The following is a 19,971-nucleotide window of genomic DNA, read 5'->3' on the forward strand; positions in this document are numbered from 1 at the left end:
ATCCCATATATAATATCAAGTATAATATGAAAACATAAGAGTTTTATTTTTTATTACTTTTTGATGGGTTAACAAATATAATGAAATAATAATTTTTGACCCCCTCTCCTCTACAACCATTTATAAATAAAGATAGTGTTTCAATTTGATTAATTTAAGAGTACTCACACTGGAGTGACCCCAAGCCTAACCTCAGTCCACACTTTGATGATGCAGAGGAGGTGTGTACGAAATCATGGATGTTTTTAAATAAGGTATGAAAAAATTTATAAAAATTACAGAACAAATCAAATTCTCTAAATTGCGCATAAGATGAGACGTAAATCCTAATATGATTATGAGATATAGATAATATGGAAAAAAAAAGATATACATGGAATAATCCAGATCAAGATAATATTCACTGAATTTATAAAATCTATGCTAATAAAGATTATACCAATCAGATTGTTTTGTTTTGGTCTAATTTAAAAAAAAAGGAATTCTGGAGTTTGATAACGTTGTGGACACCAGGGAGTACAGGATAGAAAAAAAGAATTTAAAAAAAAAAAACTAATTCCAAATATCGTGACGTGGAGTAAGTGGATTTGATTTGATTGATTTAAAAGGCGTAGTGAATCATTGACACTAACTATCATTTTGCATTGTTTTTAGGTTTTGGGTCAGGGAGAGAGCTGAGGTTGTGTCCTACTCTCATACTTACGTTAATTAAGGAGCTTTGTTCTCCTTCTCATATTATTAAGGGAAAGTAATAGGAACTGAAGCCTTTCCTGATATGGAAATCCAACAACAGCAGCAGTCCTTGATGACATCGAGGTTCACACGTGTGTGCGTTTTCTGTGGTAGCAGTCCAGGCAAGAAGCCCAGTTACCAGCTTGCAGCAATTCAGCTCGGAAACCAACTGGTACTTACTTTCTCTCTCTTCCTCCTCACAATTTGCACAGAAAAAAAGAGACACAGACGAGACAGAGAGATTCTGTGTAATCACACGTTTTTATGTCTCTCTTTATAGATTACTTTCTTAACCCACAAGTTCTTTTGTTCTCCTCATGTGATTTTTTGGTCTCGATAGCGGTTTAAGAGCTAAATTCTGTTTGATAATCTTACTAATTATAGAATAAAAATCAAGATTAAGATTAATTAATAGATACCCATATGTTCATTTACTACTTATTTGATCTTACTCTGTTAATTCTAGAGTCAAAATAGTTTTTTTTTTTTTTTTTTGAATTAATTGGTGTAAGAGTAAAACCCAATTCAGAATTTCAGTAATTGTATGTGAATTATATCACACAAATAAGCTAATATATATAAATAAAAATAAAGAATCAAATACTAGCATTAAATTTGGCTATTTGTATGGAATTATTATTATGTTATTTTTGTTTCTTTTAAATTATGTTTGGATTGAGAAGAGTGGAGAGAAGAGAAACTCAATTTATCCTCTTCTCTGCCTTTTTAAAGAGAAAGAAAACTCATATTTTTTTTTTCTCTCCAATTTTTTTTTCTTCTCTTCTTACTTAACAATCCAAACATGAGAATTAGAGAGAAACTCATTTATTCTCTTATCTCCATTTCTCTCAATCCAAACACAGTCTTAATTGTCAATTAGAAGAATTTGTTTTCTTTTTAAATCAATTGAATTAATAAAAAACTACACAGGTTGAGAGGAACATCGACCTTGTTTATGGAGGAGGGAGTATTGGTTTAATGGGTCTTGTCTCCCAAGCTGTTTATGATGGTGGTCGCCATGTATTAGGGTAATTTTTTGTTTTTGTTTTTGTTTTTTTATTTTAAAGTTACATTACATTCTCTATCCAATTAATTAAATCTACTCTCCATTTATTTTTTCAATCTTTTTGTGTTGCAGGGTGATCCCCAAGACCCTCATGCCAAGAGAGGTAATAACATTTGTTTAGGCATCTTTCATTTTCAAGGAACTTACCTAAACAAACATAAATAAGTATCTCTAAAATGTGTATCTTAGTGTGAGATTTTGGGATCATGTATCTTACATGAGTCTCCAGAATCCAACCCTTTATATTAAAGCCTATAATGATGATTGAGTTATTCATTATAAACTTTAATATAAAGAGTTGGATTCCAATGAATCATGTAAAAAATACAATATCCTGAAATCTCACACTAAGATACACATCTTGGAGATATTTATCCCAAACATAAATCCTGACCATTGGATTTCAATTTTACATGATCGGGGTCATATTTTTTGTCAGATCATACTGCATATCTAAAATCAATTAGTTCTTAATTTGAAGTTAGATGTATAATTAAAAATAAAAATAAAATAATTGATTCAACATCAGATTACTGGAGAGACAATAGGAGAAGTAAGAGCCGTATCGGACATGCACCAGAGAAAAGCCGAGATGGCTCGCCAAGCTGACGCTTTCATTGCTTTGCCAGGTATTTTTCAAAAAGAATCAAATGGGTATTTTTAAAATTGTTCTCCTAGGCCTAGCCACCACTGTCATCATCATCATAATGATCGGGGCCCCGCCCCTACATTCAATTTCATTAAAGTTCTATGGTGGGAGGTTCATAATTCTCATGCATCTTCAAATCATTTCTCCTTATCTTATTTTATTTTCTTTTCATACTTGTTGATCTATTTAAATATTTCTTTTGACATTAGGGACTTTTCTTCATAATTAGAGCCTTGGGCTCATAAAATTAATGTTCAACGGTATTTAATTTATAGCTTGTCATAATGTCATTAATTAGGTGGTTACGGGACCTTAGAAGAACTCCTCGAAGTGATCACCTGGGCTCAATTGGGAATTCATGACAAACCGGTATATTTAATGTTTTTATTATTATATTATATGAATACTATAGCTAATATATTGGGGTTTTGTTGAAAACTAGAGATACCCCACCACACAATTTTAAACTTGATCAAAGTGCCCCCAAAAACTGTGTTCAACTTATTGCCACACAAAACAAAACAAAAAAAAAAATCAAGAAAAAAAAACCCTAGATAGCTTTTTTTTCTTCATAAAATCAGGTCACGATAACGCAAATAAAAAAACTGTTGCTAGATTTGTACAAGAATCGGGATCCAGAGCAATGGCCCATTCCTATAACAACGTCTATTTGGTATGTTTTGATTGGAGATTAATTGAGTCTATATGTTTTAAACTCGTATCAAAACATTTCACATCTTCCTATTATATAGGAATGGTGGGACACCTTACTTGATCTTGCTTCTTGGTATAATTGCTTTGCAATGATATTTTTTTTTCTTTCTCTCTTGTGTTTTTTAGCTTAAATTTAATCCATTTAAGCTGATTAAATGATCATCACATGAGAGTCCTTTCCATGATAACAACCATGAGAAGCAATATTTTAAAAATCGAATTAATAATTAAATCGAAAATTTATCAAATTGGTTGGACCATAGTCGAACCATGATTCAATTTGATTGGGCCTCTCAATAAATATCTTTGATTTAATGTTAATATATGCTATTTAATTTCTTGTTGCATGTAATTTGAGCAGGTAGGTTTGTTAAACGTTGATGGGTACTACGATTCACTATTATTATTCATAGATAAAGCTGTGGATGAAGGTTTCATATCACCCGCTGCCCGTCACATTATCGTCTCTGCCCCAACTGCCCAAGAACTTATGTGCAAGCTCGAGGTACAATTACTAAATCACCACCTTCCCCAAACCCTCCCATATAATGCAAATTTTCTATTCATTATGAGTCATGATAAATGCTTGTGATCTAAACATGATTGACGTGGCATGGGCACAGAACCATTGATTTTTTTTCTTCGGGATACACAAGGAAAAAGATCTACGATTCTGTACCCTTGCCACCCGCATATGTTTTGACACATCGTTTCATCATTAGTCATTCATTATATCAGGATATACAATCCAACAAACACTTCCACACTTGGCCGAAGGGTAAATTCGTCATTTATCCTTTCATTGTTTTGGGTTCAGGAATATGCGCCTAAGCATAGTGGAGTTGCACCAATGCTAAGTTGGGAGATGGAGCAACATATAGGATACTCTACAAAGTCAGATATTGTGCGTTGACCGTACATCAGATATGATTGTATGTACAAATACTTGTTGGATCACAGACCGTAGATCATACAGATCTTACGTATATCACCTGATACACGTGACATCTGCAAACACAAACCACGGCCCTTTTTGTCACTGTGGATAATTTTTTTTTTTTTTTTTTCAATTGCTATGGTTAAATTTTCTTCAATTTGTGAACCTAACATTCAACAAGGAATCGTTTATTACTGTTTTAACCCTGTGTGTGATTATTGTAAGTGTGTAACTCTTTTTTATTTTATTTTATTTTTTATAGTAATTTTAATTAACGAAGAATTGTTTCAAATTGTACATAGAGAAGGGGAGAGAGAAGGAAGGAAAGAGAGTTATTTTGTATAATTTTAAGAATTATTTTCTTAAAATTAAGCAAATCCTCCCAAAAGTGGGCCAAACAGATATTTGAAGGAGAGTAGGAGACTCACCAGCACGATGCCGACTTTGAAGCGTCCAATCCACATAAAAAAATTTATTAAAACAATAATAAATTAATTAATGATAATTAAAAATAATAATACTTTTCCCAAATTTATCAAAATTGTAATAAATTGGATCGCCTGTTTTCAAATTGACGAAAATACCCCCATGAAAACCAACAGTCCAATCGGCCGTTCTCATATCCCTTGGTAATTTCAAAAATATATATTTTTATTTTTATAAATAAAAAATATATATTATTATTTATTAATATATTATTTTTAATAATTTATTATTACTATTTTTGATATAATAAAATTAATATTATTATTCCAAAAATTTATTATTAATAATTTTTTGATAAATTCACTATATTCTTCCTAATAATTTACCAAAAAATTACTATATTATCTTTTTAATAATTTCCCTACTTATAAAATAATATATTAATTTTTAATAATTATAAATTATTATATTATTTTTTAATAATTTTTCCTAGTTATAAATATGTAATTATTTATTTTATTTTATTATTTTTATTTGTAATGTTATCCTTAAAAATACATTTATTTGTAATCCTAAAAATTATTATAACTATTATATTAAAAAATAATAATAATTAATATTTACAAATAATAGTGAAAAATAAATAATATTGATAATTTTATAAATTATTTCTTTTATTTTATTATTTGTAATTATCATTATATTAATAATTACATATATTATTTGTTATATTTTATTATTTACAAACAAATATAAATTACTTTGTTGGCAAACACGATAAAAAAAGAGTTTTTCACATTAAATCATTTCTTGCATTATTTTCCTTGCAATCAAATACGCCCTAATTTATTTTTTTGTCTAGTCGAAGAAACAAAAACATTTGATCTGTCTAATACAATAGGTCTAAACATAACTAAGTTGCTTGTATGCGCAATTACATTCCTGTGCCCGATGTCCAAAATTTCTTTTTAAATTTTGTTCATTCTTGTAGTCAATAGTAGGTTCATCTTTTAACCCAAAATCTGATCATTAAAATCCAAACTCGATGACTAAAGCTTTGTTTTTTCCTTATTTTTATTTGTGCAAAAAGACAAAAATGAAATCATTTTGCCATATGGATATCAGAAGATGCAGAGTCTACTTCAAATTACCGTTTTGACCCCAAAGAATCCCATTTGATTCAAGTGTAATTGGATTAATTTCCTCATTTGAGCATCTAAATATTTTATAATCTAGCTCATCTTGTCCTTAGAGGCTCAATCTCATTTTAAGCCCCGAGTGAGATGACGACCACGAATGAGATGACGACCAATGACCGAGTTCACAATATAGTCAACATGGAGCTAGTTTATTGGTCCATTGGAGACCATTTGACATGAAATCAAAGAGGTTTTCTTTACTTTTTTCCTTCTTTGTGTTGGAGATATCCCCGTAATCTCAATGGAATTAGAATTGAGGGTATTTCTCCTAGTCTTCTACACATTTACACATTTACACATATCATCTATCATCATTGAGGAAGGAATAATGAGAAATTCTTCAATTTTCATCAACGACATACATTGGCAATTAGAACGAACCGTTACAAAAAAAAAACAGTGTCTTCCAACAAGTACAATCAAACATTTTCAATGGTCATTAACATTTTAATCACGTAAATCAAGGGTTGATGATATAAAATTGGCCAATTGCACGTGTCTTATCCAAAGGACCTTTGATTGTGGGAGAGTACGACTGGCTAATGTTATAATAAGTTTCTTCTTAATCGATGTTACCAAACACCTACTTTTCAATTTATACCACTTCTAATTAATTAAGTACCTCTATCATCGATATTATCAAATGAACTTATGCTGTTGGGAAGTGTTGCTACAAAAGTTTATCTTACCAAAGTATTTTTGTAGAAGTTAGGGAAAAAATTAATATCAAATACAACTTTAATCATTATTTAAAATTAATTTTCTTTTATTTTCATAACAAAATAAACATAGTAAAAACGATATCCGTAATAATAATAAAAAAAACAACGATATTAAAAGTACAGAAATGCTTTTACATCTTCTCTCTATATGTATCGCGGGCTATAGATACCAAAATGTGTTTGGAGGACATACAAAATTAACAACAATTTTTACACAATCACCCAGATGTTGTTCATTTTTTTTAAATGTTTTCTATAAATCACTAGATACCGTTGGATCTTGTAAAATGGATGGCATATAAGACATGTAAAAATGGTTGTCACTTGAAGATGTCCCTCAAACATGACCTATATATACTTATTTTGATTAAAATATCCTCATGTCTAGGGTTTTCTAAAATAGTTCAATTTTATCTCCATCGGCCAAACCCTTTAGGAAAGAAGAAACCATGAAAGTTTCTAATTCGATCAACTAGAATCATAATGAGAGTAACTACTTAAAAATCAATATTTCTCTCTTGATCGCTACATCTAAGTTTGCAGTATTCAAGGGGTAAATTTTCTCGTTCGTCTTTCTTTATCTTTTTTTGTTTTGTATTAGATCTCTAAAACAACAAGAATAACTATTTGCAAATCAGGATTTCTCTCTTGATCGTCGTATCTAAGTTTACAACATTCAAAAGGTACATTATTTCTTCTGTCTTTCTTTATCTTATTTGAAATTGATTCTCAAGAATTTTCGTTTAGATCTGACAAGAAAGTCCACCTAAAATGTCGTTTGGATTTTCATTTTTCTTTTTACCTATAATTTTAGGTTCCATTTTTTTCCCTTCAATATATGTTTTGGGGTTTTATATAAGTAAATATAATTCCTCAACCTATCCATTTACATTTTCAATAAATTTTCTAATACTTTTATCAATAACAATTTAAGCAATTTTTTCTTGCTTTGGCGGCCCGGAAGTATCAACCACCCTAGTACATATTCAACATTTTAAATATAACCACTTTTAAGTAACAAATTGAATATACTTTCATTGGAGAATTTCACCAAGGGAGATGTAGGATAATGCTTATGTATATCTCTCCAAATTAGAACATTTAAAATATTTCTAGGATTGACAATCATCCAATAAATGAGCTTATTTTGTTTTCCTTCTCGTTCCTCTTAATATCTCCTTTTCCCCACATTTAAATTTGTTTTATAAATATTTTAAAATTGTTTTTCATTTTTTAAGGATGTGTAATAAAGAGAGATTCTATGTCACACCAACTTCTACTAAGAGCACCCATCATGTGTGCTGATTCTGATTCTTCCTTAATATCATATGAATTGGGGTGGAAAAAAAAAAAAGATAAGCATGTCGTTGAGAAACCCTTTCCTTACTAAGATAGTATGGAAAGAAGCCTTCTTAAATCTCATTCACTGTCAAAAGACCTCGGGATGGGTAAAACAAGACATCAAGATTTGTTTTGTGAATCTCTAAGTCTTTTTGACGGTGAATGAGGCTTAGTAAGACTTTTTTTTTCTCACTATCTTAGTAAGGCTAGTCAGACTCCATATCATTCAATGATTGAGATGACAGGATTAACAACATCAAGGATTTCTTAGCAATTAGTATTGGTTTCTTAGGCATCCATTTACTTTGAAAATCCCATAAAATATCCTCCAATCTCATCCGACTGTTTGATAGATCGTTTGAGATTATTATATATACTTCCAAAATTAAAATTGTATGGAAAATAAAATACCATCTGCTTGAACTTTGAATAACCGTCAACTAGTTTTGCACTTTTGTTTTGTTTGGACCTTGGAGTCTTTGGGATTGGGAGTGTTCTCTCACGCTCTCTTTCCGCTCTTTTTTCTCTAGGGATTTTTCTTCCCCCCTTTTTTTTTTACTTCTAAGAAAAGCTCGAAAAAGGAAAAACTATTCCTCCAATTAGGTTATTTGCTAAAGTTTAGGATCAGGGCTAGGGTTAGGGTTTCAGTTCCGTTTGTTGTTCCGACTTCTTTAGATCGATCCCCCTATCATGCTCGAAATATGTCTGAATCGAATTTTTGAGTGCCGATTTAACGAACTCAAAGCAAATTGTCATTCACGGGCTAGCATAATCCCTACAAAAAGGTTTTTTTCTTTTTTAATCTCTTTAAGTTCCTGAAATTAACTTTCTGTTTTTCTTTAATTTTTGTTTATATTTGATTCTGTTAAGCTATATGGTGTGATTTGTGTTTTGTGTGCGACATCCGATTTTCCCTCCCAAAGTATTCGATTGATTTCATTTGGCTTCTATTAGTGATCTTCATGACTGAAGTAGGTCATGTGACCTCGATTGATCGGTTGGATATCTGAACATTAACTGTCATCTTAGGAATCCAAAGTCCTCTGTGCAAAATCGCATTCGAATATCCACCCTGGTAGCAGGAATCTTTTACCCACCATCTTACTCCCGCAATGAATTCTGCTCTCGCTTAGGGTCATAAAATAGTTCATTTTTTTTTTGATAAGCGGACGGGTTAGTGTTTCATAATTAGTAGGTGAAGATGGGTTTTTGAACCCAGATCGTGTTATCAACACTCGTAGACTTTAATCGACTTAGCAATGTAACACCATCAAAATATTTCAGTTTTTGAGAACTCCCACTACCAATGTATAGTCAGCTTCCAGGTGCTTCAGAAAATTGAGGCCTGGTATCAACTAGAACATGAAACTAGAGTCCTCTAATACCATAATGTACTCTATGAGTCATTCTTTTTTATAAGTGTAAATTTTCTTAGAAAAAAGAAGAGCGAAGTAGACTGAGTAGGTCCCCAATACAAAGAAAAACAAAGGCAAAAACAAAGCAAGGACCCCTTAACAACTAATCTTCACAAAGCGCATCCCATCTGAAGACAAAATCCTCAAAACATAACCCGATTCAAATCTCTATTAAGCTTCGACCAAAAGTAAAGAAGGCACAAGGTCTTCAAGAACACTTCATGGGTAGTACTCTCCTTACTCTGGAACACCCTTTTATTTCTCTCTTTCCAAAGACCCCAACCAATGGTTGATGGAAGGATAGTTCAAATGTGTCTTTTTCTGCAAGAAAAGATATTAAATGTTCACCCTTTAAAAAGAGAAAATAACACTTGAGGGAAGACCTAGGGAGCTTGAAATAAAGATAGGAAATGCACCCAAATATCATGAGAGAAGGAACAATAAATTACGATGTGACTAATTGATTCCGTCGCTCTTTTGCAAAGAAAACAAAAGTTTGGACAAATCCAACCTCTCAAGATTAAGTTACCCAAAGTAAGGATTCTCCCTCCCCAAGGATGCTAACCAAATGAAAAAGAAACCTTTGAAGGAACTAAAGCTGATCAAATAATAGACTCTGAGAAAGATCTATCAAAGGAGGGAAGCAATGCTTTATAGAAAGAATGAACATAAAACCTCTTGTCCTTACCCTTGGACCATTCTCTTCTATCTTGATCATTCTCCCTAAATTGGCGAGAATTTAAGAGATCTATAAGAGATGCCACCTCGGTTATTTTCCAGTCATTTAAATTTCTCCTTAAACCTAAATCCCAAGAGTAAGAGTTACCATTGCGAATCAGACAACTTTGCAGCACCGTACAATTCTTTTTCAAAGAACAAGCGGACACAGATGGGTATTGACTTGATAGAGCAGAATTACCGCATCAAATGTCCTCTTAGAATCTAATTTTATCACCTTTCCCCACTTTAAAATTCACCCCCATTTTGGATTGCTCAATAACCTTTAGTATTCCCTTCCACAAACTACACCCATAGGAGCCTTTTGATAAATTTGGGGGTCCAACTCAAAACCAATTTGCCATGAATGGAGAGGTCTAGGAGCTTATAAGGAGAGAGACAAGGCAATTTGTGTTCGATGTGGGACTAAATTCAACACGTCCCCGCACATGTGGGCTGGACTGGGCCAAAGTATGTGGAGATATGAACTGAACTGGGTGACGTGGAGGAAAGAAAGGCCCGTTCTGATACCATGATAAATTTGGGGGTCCAACTCAAGACCAATTGGCCATGAGTGGAGAGGCCCAAGAGCTTATAAGGAGAGAGACAAGGCAATTTGTGTCCGATGTGGGACTAAACTCAACACCTTTCGCCTCATCACTATACCAACCAAACCCTTTTCCCCATATTTGGCTTGGATGACTCTCCTCCACAAGCTTCCTTTTTCTTCCCCAAAATGCCATAGCCACTTACCCAAAAGAGCTTTATTTGTTATTCTCAAGCCTCTAATCCCCAGACATCAATTCTTTTTTGGAGTGCAAATCAACTTCCAATTCACCAGGTGATACTTTCTTCCCCCTTCCTTATCGTTCCATAAAAAAATTTCATGAGCTTCTCCTATTTGACCTCCACAGATTTTGGCATGGAGAATGAGGAAAGAAAGTAGATTGGAATGCCACTGAGTGTACTTTTAATCAAAGCAATCCTATTGAGTCATTCACACAACTACACCTTTTCGACCAATCTTAGCATGAAAATGCCAAAGCACCCAACTTATTTGGGATGACTAACTTTTCTAGCCTGCTAATTTTAAGGCAGTTCCATTAGTGCCATTTCATGAAAAAAAGAAAAAGAAAAGAAGAAGAAGCAATTCTAGATGATTACTGCAGGTCCTTGGTAATGGAAGAGGGAACAAAATTGACAAGTATGAAATGTTAGCCTTGGTATGTTTGATTTCCTCCAAGAAAAAGAATTGATTATTTTCCTTCAAAAAATGTTTCAATTATTATAAACCAATTGTCGGGACAAGGGACTTTGATATCTATATTATATTAAGTTTTTGGTTTCGTAAGACATCGGTCGTCACCTTACCGTTTTCTAAGCTAGTTATTGTAAACTGAAAAAGTGCAATGCTGGAGCATTTATTACTAACTTACTAACTGTTGATATACAAGCATCATGACCTAGAGTGAAATTGACATTGTTCTGGTACATTTAAGATTATGTACAACTGTTGTGCAGCATTTGAGATACAGCTACCTACTAGGGAAGTCCTTGCTTTGATTTTAGTACTAAAGATTGATTAATCACTTTCATCCCTCTCTCTCTCTCTTGATAAGCAAGTGGTTTATTAGTTAGGTGGGTTTTGAGCCAAGATCACTTTCACCCTTTTCATGCAGACAGCCTGCTGAAGATAGCTTCATTAGGGAAATTTTTTTAACAAAAAAATTATTCATAAGGAGGACAAGGTGACCTTCAATAGAAACAAGAACAAGATTAAGTTCTCCCTTTACTAACCAGTCCCCGCCTAAACAAGAAATCTTCAGATAAAAAATCCCTGAAATCTTTAAATTGCTTACTCCAATAAAATAACAAACCTAAGGTATTAATGATGGTGTCATGGTCTCGTGGATAGAGTTCTCCACTTCTTGAAAGATATGTCCGTTCCTCTCTTTTCATAAGTCCCAACAAATGGCAAAGGGGATGAGAGACCAAAAAATCCTCTTTCCACCTGAAAAGTCTGTGAGCTTTCCAGTTTCAAAATTGCAGAAGGGAAAAAAAACTGATCGGGAATGACACCAAGAAATGCATTGGGGGAAATTGTCAACAATGAAATACCAGCTATTGGTAGCATACTAGTATACTAGTTCTGTCAACTTTCTAATCCATGACTTGGCACTGTTAGGTAAATTTACTTATTGAAGATGTGCCTCTTGCAAATAGTGCAATAAATGGGCGTTTGAAGGAAATAAGGAAGTACGAGTTATAACTTTAAGCACTATTTTTTCTTCTTAGTACATGTATTTTAAAGATTTTGAAGGGTGTTTCTGAAAGGAATTTGTATCCAGTGGGATATTATTGTAAGGGGCATTGATTAGTTAGAGGTTTGTTTTCTTGTGGTAGGTCTTCTTAACACTCCGTGTTTGTGGCTGTTTTTTTTTGGTCTGCAATAATTATATACACATGAAAAAATGTGCGTTTTTCCAATATGTTCAATGTGCACCAGTGATCAATTGCAAGAGTTAAGTTGAGCAAATGCAAATTGCTCAAGTCATTGTTAAGTTGGGACCTTGAATAATGAGTTTAAGGAACAGAATACATTAGTAGTTCTAATCCAACCCAACTTCCGTCTATCTATGACTGCAATAGGTTATGGAGATAGCTCATGACTTCGGATGGCTTCCTTTCCTCGATGCTGTTGGCCCTCTAGCTTTTTTGAAATTTATCCAGATCTAGTTTTAAATTATAAGAACAAATAGGTGAAAAGGAAGTAATTACTTTATGACCTAATTACTGTATGAAGTTTGGATTAGTTCCCACAATCACTTGTGAATGCAATTTATGTTCCAAAACAAGTTGGTGCTTCTAGGATAGTTCTTTTTTAAGTTTCTATTGTTTATTGTAGGTCAACTGATTCTTAATTGGGGCGTTTAATTGGGGCGTAAGATATGATAGTTTCATGGGTATTCAAAATTTTGTTTTATTTTATTTCATTTTATTTAATATTAAACATTATCATCATAGCCTTATTCCAATGGTGAATTTAATGAGAAACGTGGTACTCAAAATAACTTCCCATGGTATCCCGTGTTGACACTGGTATCCTGTAGTATACAGAATTTAGGTGTGGTAAACCCACACATATAGGAGCCGATATCAAGACTTTTTTTTTTCTTTTCCTGTTAATGGACCATTTGATATGCATGACCATTAGTTGCAGTTCTGTTGCATTTCACTCATTTCATGTTGGTGTTATCCTTTGCAAGCCCATGCATGGTTGATTGCCAAATCCTGGAAGTATGAGTAATTGGTTTGGTATGTTGCAATGCAATTTTGAGGTCGTGGGCTCAGGTCTTGAGTAAGTTGCCCATGCCCTTATGATCAAATATGCGAGGACAGGTTGAAGGAAGGTTGTGACTTGAACCTTCTCAGTTGTGCTTTTAAATGTTAACCAAAAATTATACTTTTGTCAAAATGTCTTTGTGGTGGGGGAGAATGAATATGATGCTGAATGCTTCCTCTGATCTCCTTGATGGTGGATTCTGGATTTTGGAGAGGAGTTGAAGTGAGACCAATCCTAAGACTAGACCAATTCTTTATTTGTTGAAAGATTGGCCATTGCTAGCTTTGGAATTTTTTTTTTTTTCTTTTTTTTGATAAGCACTTTGTAGCATTCCATGTTCAATACATTATATTGTACCCATCTTGTAATTCTGTGAGCTTGATTGAATTATGCTGTGGCAAGTTTTCTGTCCAAATGATAATGTTTGCAAATGTGCATTCAGCCATTCACCTCATATAACTATTTGATCTGAAATTGAAATAGTTGAATTCTTAAGAAACTTTTTCCCTATTTTCTAAGCTAGTAGGGCCTTATTGATGTCTCACAAAAGTGTACAATTTTAACATCAAATTTAACACATGCTTTCTCTCTCTCATGATGTGGCACCTTCATGCCCTTGTTGTTATAGAAAGTGTGTTCTATCTGCTTGCACTCTCTCAATCCATGTTCTCTGTTTGGATATATTTCATTCATGCAAAAGGTTATGATTTTTTTTGCCATCTTTTGTGTTTTTTTTTTCTCATCTAGATTTTATTAGCCAGATATTTGTATGCCTTGTAAATTTACTGTGATTATCAATATCATTGTTATCCCCCTTTGCCACTTTCAGACGCACAAACACACACCAAAAATAAAAATAAAAACGAAATAAATCAATCGACACTATAGTAGGAAAAGATCAAATATTCCATTTGATGAGGGTCGGCATGTGCATAGTCGAGAGATCTAAAAGGGCAGGAGAAAGGCTGAAAATGGCATGGATCGAGGTAGAAAGAAAAGATGTGAAGGAACATGCCTTGGCTTAAGATATGCACGGTAGAGTTACATGATGAAATGGGATTCATGTTAAGATAAGCTGTAGACGGCAGTGGTGATGATAAAATGAAGGCGGACATGGAATGTTTTGAAACTGGAACTGAAATAGAAGGGCTGGGACATGGCCTAACTCGGTTTACACACTTATTGCACGAGCCAACTCGTTGATGACAGCAATCTAACATGGAATGGTTTGAAACTTTAACTGAAATAAGAGGGTTGGGACATGACTAAGCTCTGTTTATGGTTCATGAGCATTGTTGGTGATGATGGCAGTTTCAATTATGTTGTTTCCCATTTGGTTGATTTTAACACCATAAAAGTATTTACTTCACTAAGTTATTAAGACTTTATAATTTGACTATGATTCATAATTCTTTAAAATCCTACGATTTTTGTGGCCCTCATTTTTGGTGAAACAAGTGATACTATAGAAAAGCAGAGAAATTTAATTGGTATTTTTGCTAATTACATGACATAATCTAATACGAATGACAAGTAGGTCATCTTGACCTATTTGAAGCCCTTAATTCTGACTAGCATTTATGTATGCTAATGATGGTGAGTCTTTTAAACTATAATTTTGGCTGATGAATGGCATAGTGTACAAGTGCCACTGTTACAAGGGGGCGTACCTGTTATCTTATGCATTGCCTTGGGTCTGATATTACCTGAGTTAACATTCATAATCATTGACTGTATCTTTGTTGGGGGTATGATCATTTTTTATTTTCTTTCAATATGGTTGGTGGTTTGTATTTATTTTGAGTACTGTCTAAGTCATAGCACTGGTGCCTTTGGCCTTATTTTTGGTCTGGGTGATTGTAGCATTAGCTAAGAATGTAATAGGTGTTATTTATTATGCTTATCTCACCAACCAAATAGTGTCTTCTTAATCGTAGATGGATAGTCTGCCCAATCAACATCAATCAAAGACAGATCGATCAAGGACAAAGTGGACAACATCCCTCGATAAGGTATTTGTGGACTTGGTGCTCGAGCAGGTTCAACAGGGACATTGGTCAAACAATGTTTTCAACAAGATGGCATGGAAGCATATACGTGACGAATTCAATAGACAAACAGGCCTGGAGTTCAACAGGAAACAATTGAAGAAACACCTTGACGTTTTGAGGAATCGGTACGATAATGTGAAGTCACAGTTTGATCAAAGTGGTTTTGGCGGGGATGAATCCAGGCAAATGGTAATTACTGGGGTCGAAGGCTGGGAAGATTACATTGAGGTGTGCTTCTCTCTCTAAAGTTTCTCTTTATGATGTATTGATGTTATTACCATTGCAAGTTCCTTGAGTAGTACTTTTCCAGGCATATCCCGTGGGTGAGACAACCAGAATCAAAGATTGTCCGATTTATGATCAGCTATGCAAGATATTTTCGGAGTCCGGGGGCATTGGAAGATATGCTCAGTCAAGTCACTACATTGAGGTGGACAAGGAGACAGTTGGTGCCGAGACTCCCCGATCATTGGCGTGTCCTAAAACACCTTCGGCATTTGTGCAAGATGATTCTTCGTCACGCTCAGGGATGGATGGGAACTTGGATACACAAAACAAGCGTAAAACCGTGACTCCATTAAGTTCTCGTCGTCGGAAGAGAAATGGTACTGAATTCAATGATGATATAGCAGAAGCTATGTTAGAGATGGCTACTGCATCAAAGCTGAGGGCAAATGCGATGATCCAGGCTGGTGACAAGTTTTCTATAACCAAATGTGTTGAAGTATTAGATGAGATGCCAGATGTTGAAGAACACCTATACTTTGCCGCTTTGGATCTGTTTGAGAATCCAAACCTGAGGGAGACATTCATTTCTCTTAAAAGCGACATACGGCTGACATGGTTGCAGGGAAAGTGTAACGCGCTCTCTGGTTCCATGGTGTGAGGACCTGGTGCACTATAATGTTTTGGTATTACTTATCACAATGATGGTGAATCCAGTAATTTGGATAAGATGATGACAGTTGTGATAATTTATCATGTCCTACAGAACTGTAGTTAGCTTATAATGAACAATTGTTTGTGTTTTCTTTGAATATATTTGTGTTAATTGTTTAATCAAGGTAAAGGTAATGCTATCTTAATGAATTATTGACAGTTGCTTACAATTTAAACCATTTTTGTGGCTTTTTAAATAGGGAAGTAAGATTAGTGATTCTGCCTGAAAATGGTCTGGCATGAGACAAGATTTGAACTGTTCGAACATAGGGGTTGTAGAAATATCACTTTGATTTTGGGCACACTTGGCCAAGTTGCAAAGGATTAATACTAGCTGTATTGGTTTTCGGTTCACAATAATTTGGCCGAGAGAGTTCTAAAGGAATTGATTAGATTGCAGCTAGACAAATCTCTGATTCCGAATTTTGAACATTTTGCTAAATTGAAATAAAAGATTTACATCCATATTGAGGTGTCTGCAAGAAGCATCAAATGGAGTACAGTCCTTCAGAAAATTCTGGTAGAAAGACATACAATGTACAAACCATCTTTCCCTATTGGAATTACAATAGCAACAGCAGTGTGCAGGTTCTCACCTACCTCAGCGAACTGTAGGAACTCAGCAATAAGGCACTGTCCCTCCTTGAGCATCTCATTTCATTGTGCGTGATAATAGCTGTTGTTTGCGGAAAACCCGTGCACGCAGTGCAAACAACAAACCATTAGTAACATGGCATACTTCCTACCTACACTATTTCCCTTATCGTACTAGTTAAGTATCATCAGGTTTTGAGAATGGCGGAGGGGGTCAAAGGAGCGGTGTCAAGTTGGTAGAGGCCGAGTGAGGGCCCGATGAAGCGGAAAAGGATCCATGCCCCAATGATGATAAAGATGGAGGCGTAAGCGAACTTGTTTAGCCAGAATAGAAGACCCTTCTCACCCATGTATAGCTCGACTGCCTTCTCCCCAAGCGTCATGGATTCCCATTCCTTGGGTGGGGAAGCTGCCTTGGGTAGCCCACCACCACCACCATCTTGTTGTTGCTGCCTTGACCGTTTTCGTGATCCTCGTCGGAACCTTATCTCAACAGGTGGTGGGATGGTTGGGAGAGTGTCATCATCGTTGCCAGTACCATTGTTGCTAGTGCTAGGCTCTACTGCCCTGAGGGATTGGGATTGGGGACGGCGATGAGTGGTGCCCAGGAAAATTTGAGACGCCCAGGAGGGCCGTTTAATGAGGAATTGTGATTTTGAGCATAATAGTAGACAAGTGGTGACGTTGGCTTCCATTCCCTTGGGGCTTGGATGTGCGGAGGGGCATCTATGGTGGGGAGGGAGGACTGAGGAGAGTGGCTCTCGTTATCTATCCTTTTTCTTTTTTTATCCTCTTGAGATTTTTTGTCTATTTTTCTTTGGGACCTTTTTATCCCCCAAACAATCATAACATGTGGAAAAATACGGGCTTTTAGATATCAGTATTATTTTCCTAGGGATCAGTACGGGCTTTTATAGAAATCTATTTCTGTGGAAATCTCTATGATGAATATCATTTGTCAGTTTGATGGAGAGCCTCAAATGTTTTGTTGACATTTTCATCACAACATCAGACAGACGGTTGAATTGGGAGGAAATTCAGGTTTCTTCGAGATCAGTGCACGTCTTTCAGGATCAATTTCATTAGAACATCCTCCATCTCAGCCGTTCATTTGATGGAAAGATTAAAAAAAAAAAAAGTTTTTCTACGGATCATTAATCATTCCCTCTCCTCGGTCAGTTTCCGTAGGGAAAATTTCTGCTGAACCTTCGGACACACATCCTCCACGTATACGTGTATGGCCCACCAACTTATGTGAAACACCACTAGAGTCTAGAATGGGAGGACCTAATTTTGGGAAAATCACTTGATATAATCCTGTGGGAGTCGTAGTAGGGCTTAAAATGGATTCGGTTCGAATCAGATCTGAGCATATCCATATTCATATCCGAATTTCTTATTTGGATCTGGATACAAAACCAACTTGACTCCTATTAGTTAAAATCGAATTCGAACCATTTTGCTTATAATAAAAGCCAAAATAACTTGATTTAGGTCGGTTGAGTCAAATAATTTTGGACCGTTCAATATTTTTTTTTTGCTAATTGTTATATTATTCTCTTTTATTATTATAATCATTTTATTTTATAAGAATTCATCTTATATTAAAATGGTAGAAAAAATATATTTTGCAAAACATAAAAATATATTTAAAATATATTTTTTCAAAGCCCTATATCATTCAAATCTAGGCATATATAGGGTTGGATCCATATCCGACCTAGATTCAACTTTGTTCAAGGGATGTCAACCCATCTTTTTTATTCAGGTCTACTTCTAGGGTCCAAACCACTATATTTGAATTCTAATCACTCAAATTTCGAATAAAATCAAACCCATTTTATTCCTTACGTGGGAGATTTATTTTTTAAATAGTCCTTAACTTTTGGGTGGTACCTTGATATTCCATGTAATTAATAACATTTTTGAATACCCAAACTACCCTTTACTCATTTTCTTTATGCACTTAGGTTTTTCTAACAACAAATGCAATCATTTGCAATGATTTTAGTTGTGAATAGAGAATGATATACTCCTAATTTTGAACATTTAGATGTACTTTTCAATTTATTTTAGTGATTTGTAACCAAAAAAAAAAAAATGACAAACAAATTAGAATTCTAATTTTTTGAAGATTTTGTGCTAACTTTTGATTCAAGTGTCTGTTTCGTAAGTATAATATATACATTTTGGGTATTTCAAGAAAATCCATTTAATATCGAGATCGGAAAAAAAAAATGGAACACATTTACAGTGTTTAAGTTTACCACTTAGACATAATAAGATTAGTGTTAATAAACTATAGACTAAGAAAAAATTGATTAAGATGGTTTGGACATGTTTAATGAAGGTCAATAATAATTATAATTAGAAAAATATTCAAGTAGAAAATTCTAAAAGAGCAAAAAAAATGGAATAAAGGCATTGATGATGATGATAATGATTTTAGGTGATGATAACTAGTTGGTAAAACCACTTTTACTTTTTTCATTGGGGGCATTTAATGCTTAGAAAATAAATATTAGTATTTTTAACTTTATTGGTAAGTTAGACTTGAACCCATGACCTCAAAGTTGCTTTGCAATATGTCGGACCAACTGAGCTATAGGTCTAAACCCAATATTGTGATGGTATGTTACATGATATTTGAACATTGATTTGAATTTGATTTTGTAAGAATTACAGTTATTTCATTGAATTGAAATTGAGACATAAGATTCAATTATTTCTTTATTTATTAAGAATGCTTTGAATTTTTTTTTTTTTTTTGATAAGTGTAATGTATTGATAAAAGAGGGAGAATAAAGTACAAGGAGGTCGAGGTACCCTCTAAAAGAGCAACAAAATAAAAAAAAAAAAAAAAAGTAAATGATCACATAAAGAATTCCATCTAAAAATAAAGTCGTCAAAAGTAATCTCCACAAACTCTATGTTTTATTTTGACAAAAATAATTCCACACTTTCGAAATTTTCAAATAATAAAAATCAAATCCTGAATTATATTTTACCATTTCGACGAGAGAAATTTCAGTAATGAGTAAAGTGGTATTTGGAAGATAAGAAATGTTTATTTGCATTTTATCAAATATTAAAGTAAGGGTTTTGTTAAGGGCACAAGTTAACACT

General features: G+C 33.9%; 3 protein-coding genes across 4 annotated transcripts; 2 read left to right on the plus strand and 1 right to left on the minus strand.

Moving 5' to 3' along the window:
• Positions 1–639: 639 nt before the first annotated feature.
• On the plus strand, positions 640–4,301 carry LOC147407484 (cytokinin riboside 5'-monophosphate phosphoribohydrolase LOG3-like). The gene is made up of 7 exons (XM_086436073.1): positions 640–904; positions 1,663–1,760; positions 1,871–1,901; positions 2,328–2,427; positions 2,746–2,816; positions 3,523–3,666; positions 3,979–4,301. The coding sequence occupies exons 1-7, from the start codon at positions 776–778 to the stop codon at positions 4,072–4,074; spliced, it is 669 nt and encodes a 222-aa protein (XP_086292199.1). The 5' UTR covers positions 640–775; the 3' UTR covers positions 4,075–4,301.
• A 3,880-nt stretch (positions 4,302–8,181) lies between these two features.
• On the plus strand, positions 8,182–16,410 carry LOC147407485 (L10-interacting MYB domain-containing protein-like). Of its 2 annotated transcripts, none has more exons than XM_086436072.1 (3): positions 8,182–8,571; positions 15,182–15,540; positions 15,623–16,410. In XM_086436072.1, exons 2-3 carry the CDS (start codon positions 15,199–15,201, stop codon positions 16,196–16,198), a joined length of 918 nt encoding a protein of 305 aa, XP_086292198.1. In that variant the 5' UTR covers positions 8,182–8,571; positions 15,182–15,198; the 3' UTR covers positions 16,199–16,410. The 2 variants fall into 2 exon arrangements, with proteins under 2 accessions (XP_086292198.1, XP_086292197.1); XM_086436071.1 differs by having other exon boundaries at positions 8,187–8,571; positions 15,199–15,540.
• Positions 16,411–16,652: 242 nt separating this feature from the next.
• On the minus strand, positions 16,653–17,614 carry LOC147407486 (uncharacterized). The gene has a single exon (XM_086436074.1). It carries the CDS (start codon positions 17,538–17,540, stop codon positions 17,034–17,036), a length of 507 nt encoding a protein of 168 aa, XP_086292200.1. The 5' UTR covers positions 17,541–17,614; the 3' UTR covers positions 16,653–17,033.
• Positions 17,615–19,971: the final 2,357 nt, after the last annotated feature.

This window comes from Akebia trifoliata, chromosome 3, assembly GCF_017979445.1.
Source record: "Akebia trifoliata isolate Shusen 1 chromosome 3, ASM1797944v1, whole genome shotgun sequence".
NCBI lineage: Eukaryota > Viridiplantae > Streptophyta > Magnoliopsida > Ranunculales > Lardizabalaceae > Akebia > Akebia trifoliata.